At 47.4% G+C, this 18,058-nt stretch overlaps 4 protein-coding genes across 4 annotated transcripts; 2 read left to right on the forward strand and 2 right to left on the reverse strand.

The window, feature by feature from the left end:
* The first annotated feature begins 2,039 nt into the window (after positions 1-2,039).
* Positions 2,040-2,872, forward strand: LOC6549463 (attacin-C). Its single transcript, XM_001975734.3, has 2 exons — positions 2,040-2,411; positions 2,473-2,872. The coding sequence occupies exons 1-2, from the start codon at positions 2,086-2,088 to the stop codon at positions 2,870-2,872; spliced, it is 726 nt and encodes a 241-aa protein (XP_001975770.2). The 5' UTR covers positions 2,040-2,085.
* Positions 2,873-3,069: 197 nt separating this feature from the next.
* On the reverse strand, positions 3,070-7,557 carry LOC6549462. Its single transcript, XM_001975733.3, has 2 exons — positions 3,905-7,557; positions 3,070-3,841 (listed from the first exon to the last, which is right to left on the reverse strand). Exons 1-2 carry the CDS (start codon positions 7,555-7,557, stop codon positions 3,070-3,072), a joined length of 4,425 nt encoding a protein of 1,474 aa, XP_001975769.1.
* Positions 7,558-14,994: 7,437 nt separating this feature from the next.
* Positions 14,995-16,096, forward strand: LOC6549484 (immune-induced peptides). The gene is made up of 4 exons (XM_026980906.1): positions 14,995-15,080; positions 15,150-15,362; positions 15,422-15,924; positions 15,981-16,096. The coding sequence occupies exons 1-4, from the start codon at positions 15,029-15,031 to the stop codon at positions 15,984-15,986; spliced, it is 774 nt and encodes a 257-aa protein (XP_026836707.1). The 5' UTR covers positions 14,995-15,028; the 3' UTR covers positions 15,987-16,096.
* LOC6549483 (N-acetylglucosamine-6-sulfatase) lies at positions 16,021-17,903 on the reverse strand. Its single transcript, XM_001975731.3, has 4 exons — positions 17,807-17,903; positions 17,059-17,752; positions 16,367-17,004; positions 16,021-16,315 (listed from the first exon to the last, which is right to left on the reverse strand). The coding sequence occupies exons 1-4, from the start codon at positions 17,807-17,809 to the stop codon at positions 16,172-16,174; spliced, it is 1,479 nt and encodes a 492-aa protein (XP_001975767.1). The 5' UTR covers positions 17,810-17,903; the 3' UTR covers positions 16,021-16,171.
* Between the last annotated feature and the right edge of the window lie 155 nt (positions 17,904-18,058).

The following is an 18,058-nucleotide window of genomic DNA, read 5'->3' on the forward strand; positions in this document are numbered from 1 at the left end:
TCCGATTAAAACAAGTTGAGTTATGGAGTATAGAACTTCAGCCTTAGGGCATTTCTTAATTTTCTTGACTTTCCACATCATCACATCACAAAAATACCAAAAAAATTAAAAAAAAATAATTTTCCAAATTTGAATGCAGATTTTTAGAGAATTGCGCCAGAATGATTTAGAGGTATGCCACTTCAAAATCCGATTAAGATAAGTTGAGTTATGGAGTATAGAACTTCAGCCTTAGGGCATTTCTTAATTTTCTCGACTTTCCACATCATCACATCAAAAAAATTACAAAAAAATTGAAAAAAAATATTTTTCTAAATTTGAATGCAGATTTTTAGAGAATTGCGCCAGAATCATTTAGAGGTATGCCACTTCAAAATCCGATTAAAACAAGTTGAGTTATAGAGTTTGGAACTTCAGCCTAGGGACCTTTCTTTATTTTCTTGACTTTCCACATCATCACATCAAAAAAATTACAAAAAAATTGAAAAAAAATATTTTTCTAAATTTGAATGCAGATTTTTAGAGAATTGCGCCAGAAACATTTAGAGGTATGCCACTTCAAAATCCGATTAAAACAAGTTGAGTTATGGAGTATAGAACTTCAGCCTTAGGGCATTTCTTAATTTTCTCGACTTTCCACATCATCACATCAAAAAAATTACAAAAAAAATACAAAAAAAATTATTTTCTAAATTTGAATGCAGATTTTTAGAGAATTGCGCCAGAATCATTTAGAGGTATGCCACTTCAAAATCCGATTAAGATAAGTTGAGTTATGGAGTTGAGAACTTCAGCCTTAGGGCATTTCTTAGTTTTTTGGACTTTGTACAACATCAACACATCAAAAAATGACATACAAATTGAAAAAAAATATTTTTCTAAATTTGAATGCAGATTTTTAGAGAATTGCGCCAGAATCATTTAGAGGTATGCCACTTCAAAATCCGATTAAAACAAGTTGAGTTATGGAGTATAGAACTTCAGCCTTGGGACATTTTTTAATTTTCTTGACTTTCCACATCATCACATCACAAAAATTACAAAAAAAATAAAAAATAAATTATTTTCTAAATTTGAATGCAGATTTTTAGAGAATTGCGCCAGAATCATTTAGAGGTATGCCACTTCAAAATCCGATTAAGATAAGTTGAGTTATGGAGTTGAGAACTTCAGCCTTAGGGCATTTCTTAGTTTTTTGGACTTTGTACAACATCAACACATCAAAAAATGACATACAAATTGAAAAAAAATATTTTTCTAAATTTGAATGCAGATTTTTAGAGAATTGCGCCAGAATCATTTAGAGGTATGCCACTTCAAAATCCGATTAAAACAAGTTGAGTTATGGAGTATAGAACTTCAGCCTTGGGACATTTTTTAATTTTCTTGACTTTCCACATCATCACATCACAAAAATTACAAAAAAAATACAAAAAAAATTATTTTCTAAATTTGAATGCAGATTTTTAGAGAATTGCGCCAGAATCATTTAGAGGTATGCCACTTCAAAATCCGATTAAGATAAGTTGAGTTATGGAGTATAGAACTTTGAGTTATGGAGATATGGAGTTATGGAGATTAGAACTTCAACTTGGGATATTTTTTAATTTTTTTGAATTTCTGCAACATCAAGACGAACTAATAAAGTAAATAAAATAGGTCTGGGGGAAAGCATGAGCATTAAAAGGTGTATATCAAATGCAGAGATAGACAAGAATTGTTTAACAATTATATTATTATATTTGTAACAAAATGTTGTATGAAGATTTTTATTTTAAAAGCTTTTTCTTACTTCTGAATGAAAAGAAAAAACCCTATAGAGCGTGAAAATCGCCGCCAAGGGGATGCACAAGCTCTTATCAGGCGGTGTGATCCACCTGGTCGTGCGGGGATTCCAGTGCGAAACGCGGCTCAGCTTACAGATAAGACATGACAAAGCATCCATCTAGAAATCGGTAGTTCACTGGCTGTATAGACGGGAAGCCCCGCTCCGAGTTCGATTGCTATATAATGCAGGCTAACCACATGTCAGCATCCACAGTCAGTAGTCAGCCGCCAAGTCAAGAAGCTCCAAAGTCATCCAAGATGAGCAAAGTAGTTCTCCTAATCGTGGTCATCATTGGCGCACTTGGCTGCCTTGCGGTGGCCCTGCCCCAGCGTCCGTATACCACGCCACTGATCTACTATCCACCTCCACCGCCGCCACCCCGAATCTACAGGGCGCGCCGCCAGGTGCTGGGTGGCTCACTGACATCCAATCCGAGTGGTGGCGCCGACGCCCGATTGGATCTAAGCAAGGCCGTAGGTACTCCCGATCACCATGTGATTGGTCAAGTGTTCGCAGCGGGCAACACCCAGACCAAGCCGGCATCCACTCCCGTAACCAGCGGCGCCACACTGGCCTACAACAAGTGAGTCTCTGCTGGATAAGCGTCTGCTGAATATCGAAACTAATCTTATTTTGCTGAGCAGTCATGGACACGGCCTGGAGTTGACCAAAACCCATACGCCCGGTGTGCGGGACAGCTTCCAGCAGACGGCCACCGCCAACTTGTTCAACAACGGAGTCCACAATCTGGATGCCAAGGCATTTGCCTCACAGAACCAGCTGGCCAATGGCTTCAAGTTCGATAGGAATGGAGCTGGCCTGGATTACTCGCACATCAATGGTCATGGAGCCAGCCTGACGCACGCCAACATACCCGGACTGGGCAAGCAGTTGGAGCTGGGTGGACGGGCCAATCTCTGGCAGTCGCAGGATCGCAACACCAGGCTCGATCTTGGCAGCACGGCCTCCAAGTGGACAAGTGGACCCTTCAAGGGCCAGACCGATCTGGGCGCCAATCTGGGGCTCTCCCATTACTTTGGCTAAACAAAATGTTATATATCCTTTAAAAATATTACTTCAAATATTTATTCCAATAAAACGTTTGTTATTCTTAGTTATGTCTATTCAGAATTTGTTCAAATACGTAAGAATTAATGAACTAGCAAAGTGAATTTAAATTAAAAGAAACAACAACGAGTTAATGCAACCAAATGTAAAAATAATAAGTACAAATCAGCAGACTAAAGACCCACAAATGCCTTGGCCTGCTGCTCACCCGCCTCCTTGTAGAGCTCCGCCGTCTTCAGCAGTTTGATGAAGCGCGGTGAGTACTCGTTGGACGCGCTCTTCTCCAGGACCTCGTCCAGGCTGGTCTGCTTCAGAACCTGCTGCAGTCGGGCGTTGCGTTGAGAGCGCTCCGCGGACTCGGCCATCTTCCGGAGGTAAACCAGATCCAGGAGCAACTCATCGCGCACACCAATCGCCGCCTGCTGATCCTCCACCGAGAGATCCTCGTACTGCCGCAGCAACTTCTTGACGATCCTCGACTTTTGGTTGATCTTACTTGGATCGAGTAAACGCACATCCTGGCTGAAGTCCTCGGCCAGGATTTGAAGTGAGCTCTGTCGCTTCTCGCGGCACTTGCGCTCCTCGTTGGACGTCTTCAGTATCAGGTCATAGAAGTCCTGGAGATCCGGACGCAGTGGAATGCACGCGCGTCGCCGCACCTGCTGATCTATAATGTTGCTAATGGCCTCCATCGTGTCCCGCACCATGGTCTCCGTCTGATGCAGATAGTTCTCGGTCTTGTCGTTGCGGATTTGGTAGAAGTTCTTGGTCTGCTTATTCGCGCACTTGCGATTCCTCTCCAGAACCGCCAGCAAGCGGTCCATGCCCGGATCATTGCCAACCGCCTCGAAGACGGCGGAAACTATGTCCTCGGAGATCTTGTCCGTGATCAGCTTATCGTAGCTTTCCGAGCGGGACTCTGGTATTTCCACCCGTGGTCGGTGGCTAAGGAAACCAAAAATACGAATATAAAAGTTATAGCCAAAATATTAACCATTTTTAACTGACCACTTTCCTGATGCTTTGGCTCCTTCATGTTGTGTTTCATTTGCAGCTTCCTTGGAAGCTTCATAAGCATCTGCCATGGAACCCCCTTTCAACTTTGCCTTCGCCCCTTGGTGACGATTCTTATGCTTTTTGTTCCATTTAATACTAGGTCTCCTGATGTGACCCTCTTGCTTTCTTGGCTTCTCCTTTGGGCTTTTTGGCTCCCACTCATCTCTGGACTCTTCTCCCACATCGCGTATACGTCTTTCGTCCTTGACCTTGACGCTCACATCATCCCGATCGTCCCCCAGTTGTGCAGTACCTCCATGAAGCTGATCAATCTGACCACCCAGGTTCAATTCATTATATGCGGGCAGCAGGCGTATGGAGCCATTGCCACAGAACTGTTTGGTTTTAGGATCCCCAAACACATTGGCATTTATGGACACGTTGAGCTTCATGTTATCCGGAGAATTGCACCCGATATCCATATGAATCGATTCATTGCCACTTGGGGCTGGAGTGGATGCCACTGGACCGGCGGGAGTTGTGCAATTCGCAGGCAGAGTGAAGGGCATAGTTACATTTCCAAGGGGAGTGGCACTGGAACTCGCCGTGATGGACACGCATCTGGGATCAATAGTCGTCAAGGTCTCCAGCGACGCCATGTAGGGTTCGTGCTTCAGTTGCTTGTTGAAGAAGGGTCCAAAGTAGCGATGGACTCCAAAGGATTTAATGGGTGGCGAAATGGGCTTGTTGGCCAGTTGGTGGATATTTCGTTGCACGGGCATTTGCTGTTGCGGCAACTGGAATTGTTGCTGCAATGGTGGCTGCTGTGGCACAACTTGCTGTTGCACTTGCTGCTGCTGTTGTTGTGGCTGCTGTTGTTGCTGCTGCTGCTGCTGCTGCTGTGGTGCCTTCATATTTTGCAGCTTTTGCAACTCATTGAACAAATGGGTTAGATTAAAGCTGGCCTGGAAATTACTGGACTGATGCCGCTGACGACTTAGATCCTGTTGTTGCGGCTGTTGCACTTGTTGCGGCTGTTGCACTTGTTGCGGCTGTTGTGGCAGTTGCGGTGCTTGCTGCTGCATTTGCTGCTGCTGCTGCTGCTGCATCTGCGGCTGCTGCTGTGGAAATTGCATCTGCGGAGGCTGCTGCCCCTGAAAGCCGCCATTGGGTCGCTTATTCAGCATGGGCACCACTTCCTTGGTGGGATCGTATATCGTGACCAGGGAGTCGCCGCCATGAGCAGTTTCCAGTTCATCGAAGTGAGCCAGCAGTTCATGGCTGGGATATGACCTTTCCCCGGAGTCCTCTGCGTCCGGGGTGAGCATACCATTACCCAGGTTCCCGAAACCCGGATGATTGCCATTGTGGTCTTCGAAATCATCCAGCAGCGGAACCAAACGTTTGGTCACCACATGTTGCTTATCTTCTGGTTCCTGCTGCTGTTGCTCGGGCTCGTTGTCCTCCAAGGATCTCTTGGCTCTCCCGTTGTGTCTACGAAATCTTCGATGCCTTGCTTGCCGCTTTCCACGGTCCTTGTCCAGGGACAATTCATTGGCCAGCAGCTTCACCACCGCATCGGGATTCACCTTCGGCGCAGATGCAGCAGCAGCTTTGGCCTCCACTTTACTGATGTCCTCGCATTCAGATTTCTCGTCTGCCGGCTCCTGCAGCTTTAGCTTGATGTTGACTTTGACAATGCTGTCATCCTTCTCGGCATCCGTTTCCGACTTGCACTCCGTGTCACAATCGGGATTACTGTCATGATTATCGGGACAATCAGGCGTTTCAGGACCTTTGCATTTCTTTAAACTGTCTTGCTTTCCAGAGTCGGATGACAAATCTGCACTAGTAGCTACATTGAGTTCGCTCTTTCTGGCCAAATTAAGTGGTACAGCTCCTTTCAAAGGCGCCTCTGCATTGGATTTAGCATCCAAAGCAGATCCATCATATTTCAGTTTAGCACCAATTTGGTTAGTTAGCTCTTTCTTGGCCTCGCGTTTTACTGGTCCCAATAGTTTGTTTTCCACATCGACCTCTGACCTATCCTCAAACTTTCCCTCGATGGGCGAGACCTCAGAATCCAGTTTAGCTTCGGGCTTGATTAGGGATTCCTCGTCCAACTTAAGCTCCTCATGTGTGTCCTTTACTTTGGTTGAATGTAAGGCCTTGACTTCATTAATGTCCAACACTCGAATTTTCATGGCCAACTCATGGTCGGATATGTTTTGATCCTCAGACTTGAGTACCTGTTCCTCTCCAGACAAAGGATCCAAAACGGCTTCATTCAAAGCCTCCAGAGGAGACGACTCCATATGGGGTTCCCTCTTGAAGCGATCCAAGTCGAGGGGCAGGCGATTAGTTCTCTCGTATTCCCGCACATTCGACATTTGTCTTTGATTCAGAGGATGAAAGCGATCGTACTGGGGCACTCGGTAGTCGTAGCTCTGGGGCAGCTCCATCATCCGATTCGCATCCATGCCGGTATTGATGGGCTGTAGGTACTCCAAGTGCTCATTCTGTGATATTAAGTTATTTACTCCCATTCGCTGTTCCACTTCGTCGCTATCCTCACTAGACTCCAGTTGCTGCTGCTGCTGCTGCTGCTGCTGCTGATTCTGCTGTTCCTGCAGCTCCCTCCGCCGGATCATGTTGTCCACCATTTGGTAGCGATGGATGTCCAGCAGGGCGTTACTGGGCAGCGATGGACCTAGCCCTTTGAGCATCAGCCGACTGCTGGTCTTCAGCTTGATCTCATTCATGGGATTGAAGCCACTGCAGGAGCTCCGCTTCAGCTGCTTGAGGGGACCGGGTCTGGCGTGCTTGCTGGAGGCCTTCTCGGAGGCCTCCTGCTCGATCTTGGAGAGCTTGTAGTTGGCCTCGTGGGCCAGCTTGTGGGACATGGCATGGGGAAAGGCCAGGCGATTGAGGGTGCTCTCGTAGATGCCATCCGGAATGGGGTTGTCACCGAACTCGGGCAACTTGTCCACCCAGCGCGACTCGTCCACCTTCTTCTGCCCTTCCTTCGCCTTCTCCAGCTTCTTGGCCTCCACGCGCTCCTGGTCGGTCAGCATCTGCTGCACCTGCTTCAGCTTGATATCCAATTGGCTCATGCCAGTGTCCTGCATAGCACCTGGGTTCTTAGTCACCTGGTACTTGCGAATAATGGTGTCATCGCCCATTTGCTTGTACTTCAGCTTAACCTTTCCTATCTCGGTGCGCTCCATGGCCTTGTTATGCTGGTCGATGATGTGCTTGCCTATGGATCGTGCCTGCTTGCCACCGGAGCGCTTCTGGTAGGGATTGATCTTGGACATGCTGGCCTGGATGTCGCGGAACCAAGCGTCCGCCGCCTCCTGCAGCACTCGCTCTTCATCCTCAGATGTCGCCTTCGATTTGTCACCATCCATTTGGGCAAAACTGGCCAGCATGTTGTCGATTGAGTTGCGCCGATCCAGCTGCTTGCCAGCGTCCTGCTCCTGGCGACCAGCGTAGGAAGCCTTCAGCTCCTGCAACTCGGGACGAGCCAGCTCCACTGCCCGGCTGAAGCTAAGCAACTTATCGCTGCCCTCCGCCGGCTGCTTCTGCTCCTCGCTGGAGATCTGCTGCGCGTAGCCAGGACTACTGAACACCAACAGCGCCCACCAGAGTTGTAGAAAAATCATGCTGTCGTGTCCAAAGGCTCAGTCAAGTATAAACCAAATGCTTTTGCCTACTTGGTTTGTGGCAAGAATATAATATATAAAAGACATAAGGTAAAGTAAACTTTAACTAACTTGTCTGTTGAAACCCAATTGATATTTGGACTTGAATGATTTGACTCCCCCCTCGTATTCATTTGAGAAAACATTATTTGGTGTTCATTTTCCCGGCCACAACAGACTGGACCTCAATGGGGTTTCCAGTTTTCCACGCGTTGGCTGGCAACAGGTGTCTGCCGCACAACTTTGACAACGTGCACCGATAAGAGTCGCAATGTCACCAGTCCGCCCATGCCCACGCCCACGCCCACCACCCGCCACGCCCCCTCTCCGCCGAGCGGCAACTGCTTCATTGTGTCAAGTTTTCGCACACGTACGACGACTGCGCCGGCGGCTTCCGACAGCTGTTTAACATGAGATGTCCTTTGTTGCCACCCACACACTGCACACACACACACACTGCCAGGCACAGGGGTAAATGATACCCACCCACTCCGATTTCCCAGCGGGCGTATTGTTTTCTCGCCCATGTAAATCAGATTTTTGTTTTATACCAAAACTTTTGCCAGTGGAAGTGGAAGTGGAAATGGAAATGGAGTGGGGATGCACAGCGACAATAACATTTCCTATTTCCTTCTGTCGCTGCGAGTGTGTGTGTGTGTGCGTCTGCGTCTATGTGTGTGTCTGAGTGTGTGTGTTATCCTGCTTGCTGTCAATGCCAAAGTCAGCACAATGCGCCGCTCGAAATAATTGAAAATATTCAAACGTTCAGCGGGAGCAACTGCAGCATCCAGTGCGCCCAGTAGCCCCAACTACGTGTATCCATATGTAGTCAAACACACTCGTATGTAAGCCAACCAGCAGCAGGCAGAACTAATGTAATTAGCGGGCACAGAGCGCATTCGCTTTTGATTAAAAGTTTTACCATCGCTTTATAGTCCCCCAAACAATGCCAATGAAGCAGGCAATACGAATAAACGCATTGTTTGCTGTTTAGTTGGCAGAATTATCGGGGGATTGGCTCGTGTATATCCTCTTGTACTCATCCCAAGTGGCTGCCAACAAAGTAAGCCGCCTTTTTTAATTGCATCATCGCAAGGAGTTATACTTGTGCTTTTGATTCGATGCTTTGTTTAGACAATGGTTTGCTAACATCATTAATGTCTGAATTTTGGGTTCTAAGGCTACTCACTTTGAATAAATTCATTATGGAAAAATATAGTTAGATTTAAAGTGGCAATATTTGTAGACAGTTTGTAGTTATGAGCAGGACCTCCTATAAATAAATTAGCGCCCGCTAAATTCGCAATGCTAACGTTGCGTATACGCAATGTGGCCATGCGTGATTCTGCATTATACTCGTGAATATTGACAAATTGCGGCGAGCTGCCGCCACAGATTAGCGGATAGTTCACGGGCAAAGAATGTCGGATTAATCTCACGCAAAATGCGTCAAGCGCCGCTGGCCAATAAACAATATTGCGATAATTTTGCGGCATGTAATTAAATTACTTAGCCAGCGTCGCAGTGACAGCACGCAGGATGCAGGATGCAGGACGCAGGACGCAGGCCACCGGATGCGGGAAGTGGCAGTGGTGCGATATGCGCCCGGACAAATCCTTTCAACAGGGCCGCGAAGTAGCGATGCGGCTGAGCCTGGGGACATATTTCCATAAAGCCACCGCAGGCACCGCTGTCAATATGCGGATTAACGCATCAATTAAACGGACAAGGACGAAGGACGAAGGACGAGGTCTGGACACGGACACGGATACATGCATATTCCGGGGAATGTTTGCGGGGCAGGCTAGCTGTTGCTTTCGGCGACAAAAATTTCATTTCGCCGGATAATTTAATTAATTGCTGGATTTCACAATCATGCCCAGCTACCCCTCCTGGTCCTGGTCCTGCTCCTGGTCCTGACAATTTGAATTCCGCTCCAGCTATCCGGCCGTAATGGCCATAATCCCCAATTCTAGTCATTGCCGTTCGCATTTATGATGTGCATCAAGTGCAAACGCAACCATTGCCCACTTCCCGGACACTGGGCAACTAAATTAATTCGATAATTGACTTCCATTGCCTTGCCCGGAACCATTGTCATCCCTTCCGGATCTCCAGCTCCAGCTCCAGCTCCATCTCCAGCTCCAGCTCCGGCAGTTCACCAGCTTCAGAAACGTAGATGGAGACGGAGGCGAAGACCGTGACCATGAACCGTCGCCTCCTCGGATGCCGCTCGTTTACTTTTTTATGGGTGGCGCACACAGAAAACATAAAAACGTCTGTTGCGTGTTGCATATGGAAAATTGCCAAAAGTCGGACGGCAGCAAGGAAAAAAAGAGTGGGGAATGGTGCGGAAAGGAGGAAAATGCGAGCCCAAGCAAAGAAGTCGCAAAAGGAAATGTTGCAGAGCAGTAAAGGCCAGGCTAATGGCAATAGCATGACAGCCGGAAGAGACGGACAAGCCAGAATCAAGGACGAAGGACGCAGGACGCAGGACCAAGGACTCGGGACAGGACACGGAAGTTTTTATAGTTGTGCAAGTGCATGTGATTGCTTTATGAGCTCCAGATGAAGTTGCCGTCACGTCCGCGGCCCGGGCTGTCATTTAGTTAATTATAAGCAATTAGCAGCGGATGTTGCCAGCGGGAATTAAATATTTAGCGCCTAAATGCATCCAGTGCACACCATCGGTCCCCGAATAGCGCCCGAACTAGCGCCGCAGATACTTTTCACTGCAGCTATAAGACATCACCAGGGCTGAAAACAGATTCCAAATTAGCGATAAGCGTGGCAGGTTACTTGCAACGCTGCCGAGTAGCAAGTGTGCACACAAACACTGCCAACTGAACCAGTAATTAAAGATCAACAACTGCGAGCGGCGTGCAAGTGGAGGGCAGGAAAACAAGCTCCTAGAAGGTAGCTCCTCTGGCCGATCTCTCGCCTGGCAATGCCTGGTAATAAAATAAAGCATTTTACTATTGTTGACTCATTTGAGAATTGTCTGTCTGCCTGCGTATGGGAATCGGGCGAAAAATAAAGGAACGTGCCACTCGATTCCGAGGCAGCAGGAGTCACTGGCGGTGGCATTAATTTGCGCCACATCCTGCAGCGAGGGGGCGGCTTTCGGTGGGCGTGGGCCTCAAGGCAACGCGTAAGCAGATGAAGCCAGCGCTGATGATGATGCCAGGATACGCCGGAGTGCGCCAGGATGCTCCCGCAACCAGAAACCCACCAACCAGCTGCCAGGAGCCACCAGCACCAGCAGCAGTAGTAGTAGCAGTAGCATTTGTGGCCGTGATAAAAGTTGCATGAGCTTGCACTGGGTATTTTATGCTGCTTTCCGCCGCCTGTTGCCTAGCTACTTGTGCACTGTTACAAATTACGGAGCTCCAAGCTAAGAAAAAAGTTTAAGTAAGTATACCCGTTAAAGCGGTTTATTATATATTACCTCTCTAGATGAAATATCAATGTCTTCATAAAAGTAAATAGCCAACCATATACGTGCCACCGATAAGCTGTTCAAATGGTAAAATGTTAAAACAAGAAGTATAAAATATTTGCAAATCATAGATCCTACAAAGAACCACTATTTATATGCGTATGAACAAACCGAGTCCTCTTTCGTTGACTGCAGCACATTTCCCAGAGAGAAGAAAGGTGAGAAAGCTTCGGTCTTCGGCCAGTCAGACGCGTTCCCAAGTTGCAGTCAAATTTTCATTTTTCCACTCACGTATTTCGATTAAATTCTCATTTTGGTCATAATTTTCCAGTTTTTACGTTGGCCCCGCCATTAAATTGCAGCTCGGCTCTCTGGGACGGATGTTCGCCCCTCGGCCGCCTTTGGGCCAACTCCCTTCCAGTTTCGCCGCCAGTTGGGTTTGCTTCTTTATGTGCGTTGCGTATCGAAGGCATCAAGTTCTCTGTCGGCGAATACATTTAGAAAATTAAAAGTTTTGCAGCCAGCAGAGCTCCTGCGAGCTAGATAGAATAGTATCTGCAATTGTTTGCGCGCTCTCCCATCCATAAATCAATTTGCAGCGCCCAAGTTTTATTATGGCTGCATAAATCCGTTAACAAAGCCCCAGCCACCTGATGCCCAGATTTCCGTATATATACAGATTCTATATACATACGAATGTCGTACGAGTGCGCCTGGCTAATTTTGCGGCACGCACACTCCTCGTATTCCCAATGAGCATTGAACGACGTCAGTGTGCGGATACAACAGGTTTATGCCACACATCGCTGCCAGCGACAGTTGGCTTATAGTAGCACAACAAACTTTTTGCGCGTAATAAATTGATAAATAGTCCAGCACGCATATATGGCCCCAAAGTGGGGCCATACATATATCTATATGCTCGCAACGGGAGGCAGTGCATCTCCGTGCAGCCGCCAAGTATGCAACAGTTTTCGATTGCAATTGCCAGCGCTGGCAGGCGACTGCAAAGTGTTGCATACTTCTGGGCGGAGCGAGCCGAAACGACTTTGGACCCGGATTATAATCGATTTGGCTTAGACTTTGCTGACTCCAGGATTACGGGTCCCCAGAGCGTATGAACGATTCGAAGTCGTACTTTTCCTCGTGCTGATACTGTAGGTTGGTTGGTTGCATCTAAGATAGTGTTTTTAATGAGCAAAAGCACAGTTGTGGTGACCCAAATCCTGGCCATTCAAGCGCTACTTTCAAGTGAACACAACATCTTAATATCTTATAATTAAATCAAGCTATAAAATATATAAAGACCCATCTCGGCCATTTAAGCCTTACATTCTAATATCAAATAATATCTTATAATTAGAACATCTCCAATATATGAATATAAGCTATATAAATGTATAGAGCTATGTAATCCAGCCAACACGGATGCATGTCCCCCTAAAAAAATGGACTTTGGTAATCCCGGCCAGAGACGCTTTCATGAAACAGCGTAGTCAATCAAAAGTAAACATTTCAGCCCCCAACCAAACCAGCCAGATGAGAGGGCTCCACAATTTCAGCATAATTCGCGCGAACTCATCCGTCTGTTGTTTTTCGATTATGTCGCATTGTCTTGGCTTAAAGTTTTTCGGTGGCCCAACGGCCAACGGCCAACGACAAGAACTGAGCTGAACTAAGAACTGAACTTGGAACAGAACTGAGAAGTGATCCGAACTGGCCAGCAACTCGGATGGGTTGTTGCCTGGAAATATTACAGCGATTCCTACTTATGCCTCAATTCGTTTGCCTTGTCACGGCGAGTGCTCAAAGGAGGAGATGGGTTCGCGGATGCTGGGATGCCTGGATGGTTGGATGCCTGGGTGGTTGGAGGTTGGGTGTGCGCCATTCGAGCGACATGACAAAGGGGCGAAATAGAGGAGAAAAAGGACACCCGGCACATCCTTGGAACCGTGCATCACAAAACATGACATGGCACGAGCCATTCCGTTTGTTTTTTCTATTCCCATTTTACAGCTGTCCATCCGTTGGCCAAACAAATTTTTCCACTGCTCGCTGTTTCTCTGCGATCCCTGAGTAAAATATTATGTTACACGGCGACACAAAGAAAGCGCTGGCAGCCCAGTCGCCTCGACTGAATATTGGGATATATGTAGATGAGCGAAGGAAAGGTCCGCCAAAGGCGTCACATTTAAATGCAATATAGAAATAGACGGGTTTCCCCGAACTTATGCATATGCAACAAGCCGCGCCACACAAGCAATTCATTAAGCGCATTGCAACTGTGGCAAATACAAAATTACCGACAAAACACTGGCCGACAGTTTACGAGCCGCAGACACTGAACGTCGAATGGCAGCAGCATATTTACAACTTTCAAATGCCTCATTTTATTGGTCTCGAAATGAACAAATGGCGCACAGGCCATGGAGACGTGGACCTTCTGCTCCACCTCCTGGCTGGCTGGCAAAAAATTGTGCATAATTTATGTGGGTGCCGCGCACACGGAGGTCTCGACGGATGCGAAGGCTCCGAAGGATCCGCAGGATTCGGAAGGAAAACAACGCACGAGCACCACGGCCAACTGATTTAAATGCAATTGCACTGAAGTATTTTGTTGGCGGAGGCAGCAGGATGAATTGTGGGAGGGGCAGGAGTAGGAGGTGGGCTATTGAGACATCTGCACGTGCAACCGGAAACAGCCGGAGAGCCCAGGCCTTCTACGCCGGGCAATTTCTTTTCATTTGCCAAGGTGTTGAGTTGCACCAACATCCGACATCGACGTGGCCAGAAGCCAACCGAGGCCAAAGGCAAACCCCCTTTTGCGGCAATGGTTTGGTCACAAGTGTCGTCTATTTGTCGCCGGACGGCATCGTGGCCATCCTCGGCATCCTCGACATCCTCGGCATCCATGGCATCCACGGCATCGTTGGCATCCTGGGTCTGGCCAAGACAAACAACCAGCAAATTTAGTGTATTTTGTGCATTTTTAAAATTGTCCAAATTTATGTGACACGCTGCGCCAATTGATCAGATTAAATAAACATGAGGGCAAGCGAATCGAATTTGACTCCATCGGAAGACAATGCATGTGGCAGTCTGTATTCAAATGGGTGGGCGCATCCACTGAGCGGGGAATACAGTGGCCGCTGGCTATGGTGGATAGTCGGGTGTCAGCACAATTATCTCCTATCTATCTTGTCTATTTCAAACTGCTTTTGGCTTAATATTATAATATTCAAAATAATAGAAATTCTGCTATTTTAAGGTATTTTCTAGAAACATTAACTCGTTTTTTCAAATTAAAGTTCTAATAAGCAATGTTTTTCTGAAAACCAAAAATAAATCAAACATTATTTAGGCATTCCCAGTCAGAGCTTATAACTCATATAGATGTACTTGTATTAACCTTAAAAAGAAAGCACTTATAAGCTGAACTTATTGGACAATTAGTCGAGCTTCACTTAAATCAACTGATAAATGGCTGGCCTAAAAATCTCAATTTTTATCCCGAGCGACAGCAGCAGAATGAGTTTCACTTAGCCAATATCTGCTGCAGTTGCAAGCCACAAAAAGCTAGTAACAAGAGACTTCCAGGAATAGGTTCTCGTGCCAAAGGCAATCTGCTTTAAATGCAACTATCTGGTGGCTAAGAAAACCCGACAGGTTGATTCAGCTCGACGAAGCTCTATAAGCACGTGCTAAAGATACTCTGTCCATATTCTAATACAACTTAGTAGCAACTAACTAGTTTCCACCTAAGCTATCATATATTCGCGGGATAGGCGTTCAATGTTTATGGTTACCTGCGGGTCAGGGCGACAACAGTTTTAGAAATTCCCGATCGCAAGCACCCAGTTCCTATCGGATTGTGACGTTTGGGAAATTCTGAACGATGCTGTAAACAAGCTCGCCCGAATGATAATGCCGACTATAAATACTAGAAGCTGTTCCACTGCACTCAGTTGAAGCTGCGCTTTGGAACTGATCGCAATGAAATCGTTTGGATTGATAGTACTAGCTACCTGTGGCGTTATCTGCGTCGGTAAGAATCTCTGAACACAATCTACTTTTTTGTGAAAGGTGTTATATGACACAATTGTAATCCTTGCAGCTGCGGAACCACAGCAGACCTACGACGGTCGCAATGGACCGCATGTCTTCGGTTCGCCGGGCAACCAGGTCTATATAAGGGGCCAGAACGAAGGAACCTACAGCGTGCCGGGTGTGGGTGGCCAGTTCGAAAACGCTCCTCAACGGGGTGAGCATGTGTACACGGATGATTCGGGCAACACGTTTGTACACCGAAAGAATGCTGGTGGACCAGGTACGTTTAAGGTTTTATACACATTATCCGAGATCCCAATATTATGTGCCTCCTTTTAGCTTCCCACACCATCAGTGGCCCCAGTTTTTCCGCCCAAAACGTAGGTCCCAGTGGAGCTAAGGTAGTGGGAAGCCCACAGCGTGCCCCTCGCAGTCCGCAGTTTCACGTAGAGCGTCCCGGTCGCACTGTTGACGTCGGAAACGGAGGATTCTATATTCAGCGCAGCCGGCGCAGTCCGCAGCTCCATGTGGCGCGTCCAGATCGCACCGTAACTGTTGGTAATGGCGGCGTCTATATTCAACGCAGTCGCCGCAGTCCCCAGTTCCATGTGGAGCGACCAGATCGCACCGTTGACTTTGGAAATGGTGGCTTCTCCGCTCAACGTTTCCGCCGTGGGATCAACGATGCCCGCGTCCAGGGAGAGAACTTTGTGGCACGCCCCGATCAGGCAGGGATTTGGGACAATAATGTATCCGTTTGGAAGCGCCCAGACGGACGTACTGTTACAATCGATAGTAATGGTCATACCATCGTGTCCGGAAGGGGACGTCCTGACCAGCACGTAAGCAATCTCACTCATTCAACCGGTGACCGTATCTAACGTATTTATGTTTTCAGTACTGAAATGGTTCCAAAGAAATATAACTAGGCTTTAAAATATGATTAATTTGAGACTATGTATATAGCACATAAATCACATGGTATCTGAATACAAAAATATCCCGAAAACTAAATGCGCCGAGCGTACTCGCATTTGATTTGGATGACTATTTGGTTAGGTTGGGAGTAGTATATATTGTAGCACATATCTATAGAAAACACGAGTGGCCAGAACACTGTGTGAGATTCTTTAGGCGCAGCGAATACAAAGCTCGTTCAATGGGCAGCAGATCATAGGCAATGTTGGTCATTTGAAAGGGATCCAATTGCAGGTCATATGCTTCCAAAAAGTTCTGAAAAGTAAATGGAATATAGATAAGAGAAGATGTTGAATACTACTTTACCTCGTTATCCCGAAATTCGCAGTAAATGCGATCCTCCCGGTGGCGAATATTTCTCAAGCACGCGTAGGTGTTGTTCCATGCATCCTGGCAATGGCAATCCGCTGCAGGGGTGCACTGCGCCAAGCGATCCTTCTGTGACCAAGGGCATTCCGGATTGTACGTGGCCAGTGTTCCCTCGCCCCAGTACTCGATCAACAGGGAACGTTCAAAAAACGGAACCCTCCGCCTTTTGTTGAGCAAAATCTCATGAAATGATTGCCCATCCATGTAGGATGGTGTGTCGATGTCGGCCCAGGCCAATATTGTGGGTGCCAAGTCCACTAGACTGACGGCAGTGTCAATGTGACTCTCGGGTGCTATTCCAGGTCCTCGGATTAGCAGCGGTATGTTAATATCCGTTTCGTATGGCTGTCTTTTGTCGAAGGGCTGTGCAAACTGCCCCACATGGTAGCCGTTGTCGGAGGTGTAAATGATGTAGGTGTTCTCCAACGATTGCGTATCGTTTAGCACGCCCACCAAGGTGACCACCAGTTCGTCCACAGCCAGCAGCGTTTCCCAGCGCTTCTGGAAATACTTGTCTATGGTGCTGATTGTTTCGTTGGGCAGACGGCTGGCTGCTCTTACCAACCAGTGCTTGTCTGAAAGGTTTTGTGTATTACTCATATGACTATCACAATTGATAACCTTCTTACCCTGTTTAACTTGATTGAAGCTGGGCGTGCGCAGGGCTTCCACATGGGAGAACACGCCCTCATGCCTTGGGGCGGGAGTGAAGGGTTCATGGGCTGCCGGTGGAGCCACCATCGCAAAGAAGGGTTCCGCGGATTGTGTAGCATTTCTTAGGAAATCAGCGGCACGATCTCTTAGCAGATCGGTTAGGTACGTCGACTCATAGTGCACGTTGCCGGTATTTTCGCGCAGTGTGTAGTTATAGTACCTTGAGTTGCCGTGTAGGCCATAGAAGTGGTTCCATCCCTTTGGCACATCCCCAGCGCCCCAGTACTGATTCAAGTACTTCCCGCCAAAGAAGGTGTTGTATCCGTGCTGCTGCAGGACTTGCGGCAAAGCCCGGGGCTCTAGGGCCCGCCGCCAGTGCGATCCGTAGCATCCACCAGCCACGGAATTGTTCCGGGTGCCGTGGTTGTGCGCATACATGCCCGTCAGCAGACTCGTCCGCGCCGGACAGCAGACGGGCGTGGGCGTATAGGCATTGTGGAAGAGGGCGCCCCCGAAACCCAGCAGCTGGATCGTCTGCTCCATGGGAAACATACCGCGTAGCTCCACATCCTGATCGTCGGACAGGATGAGCAGAATGTTGGGCACCTTCTCACTGGCCGCACACCCCAGGCAAGCGAGGAGTAGGGCGATCAGGGGGGCTGAGCTGATCTGCAGGGATCGCCGGATGAAAAAACTTGTGGGATAGGACACAAAACCACTCACCATGGAGCAGAGCGAAGTTTTCTTTTGTTTACATAAAATTTGTGCGATAACAAAGCCCGGCTTGCAAATGTAGTGTTGTGAAAGGCATCGGTGATCTTCTAGTGTTGGCCAATGGCCAAGCAGTGGAGGCCAAAGCTTTTAAATGATTTTGAACGTATTTAAGTAATACATTAAATAAAATGGTTCACTGTTTCACTAGCTGCACTTACCACTAGTGGAAATAGTAACATCGGTTCATAAACGCGGTATTTA

This window comes from Drosophila erecta, unplaced genomic scaffold, assembly GCF_003286155.1.
Source record: "Drosophila erecta strain 14021-0224.00,06,07 unplaced genomic scaffold, DereRS2 tig00000092-arrow-pilon, whole genome shotgun sequence".
Lineage (NCBI taxonomy): Eukaryota > Metazoa > Arthropoda > Insecta > Diptera > Drosophilidae > Drosophila > Drosophila erecta.

What these genes read in the sequence shown, in the direction of transcription:
- LOC6549483 (XM_001975731.3), bottom strand. An exon ending in CTTCAATCAAGTTAAACAGG is followed by an intron (nt 17,005 to 17,058) that starts GTAAGAAGGTTA and finishes AAAACCTTTCAG; the next exon opens with ACAAGCACTGGTTGGTAAGA. An exon ending in GCGAATTTCGGGATAACGAG is followed by an intron (nt 16,316 to 16,366) that starts GTAAAGTAGTAT and finishes TTTACTTTTCAG; the next exon opens with AACTTTTTGGAAGCATATGA.
- LOC6549484 (XM_026980906.1), top strand. Translation starts at nt 15,029, where the DNA reads ATGAAATCGTTTGGATTGATAGTACTAGCTACCTGTGGCGTTATCTGC. An exon ending in CTGTGGCGTTATCTGCGTCG is followed by an intron (nt 15,081 to 15,149) that starts GTAAGAATCTCT and finishes TAATCCTTGCAG; the next exon opens with CTGCGGAACCACAGCAGACC. An exon ending in AAAGAATGCTGGTGGACCAG is followed by an intron (nt 15,363 to 15,421) that starts GTACGTTTAAGG and finishes GCCTCCTTTTAG; the next exon opens with CTTCCCACACCATCAGTGGC.
- LOC6549463 (XM_001975734.3), top strand. Translation starts at nt 2,086, where the DNA reads ATGAGCAAAGTAGTTCTCCTAATCGTGGTCATCATTGGCGCACTTGGC. An exon ending in GCCACACTGGCCTACAACAA is followed by an intron (nt 2,412 to 2,472) that starts GTGAGTCTCTGC and finishes TTTGCTGAGCAG; the next exon opens with TCATGGACACGGCCTGGAGT.
- LOC6549462 (XM_001975733.3), bottom strand. Translation starts at nt 7,557, where the DNA reads ATGATTTTTCTACAACTCTGGTGGGCGCTGTTGGTGTTCAGTAGTCCT. An exon ending in GCCAAAGCATCAGGAAAGTG is followed by an intron (nt 3,842 to 3,904) that starts GTCAGTTAAAAA and finishes TGGTTTCCTTAG; the next exon opens with CCACCGACCACGGGTGGAAA.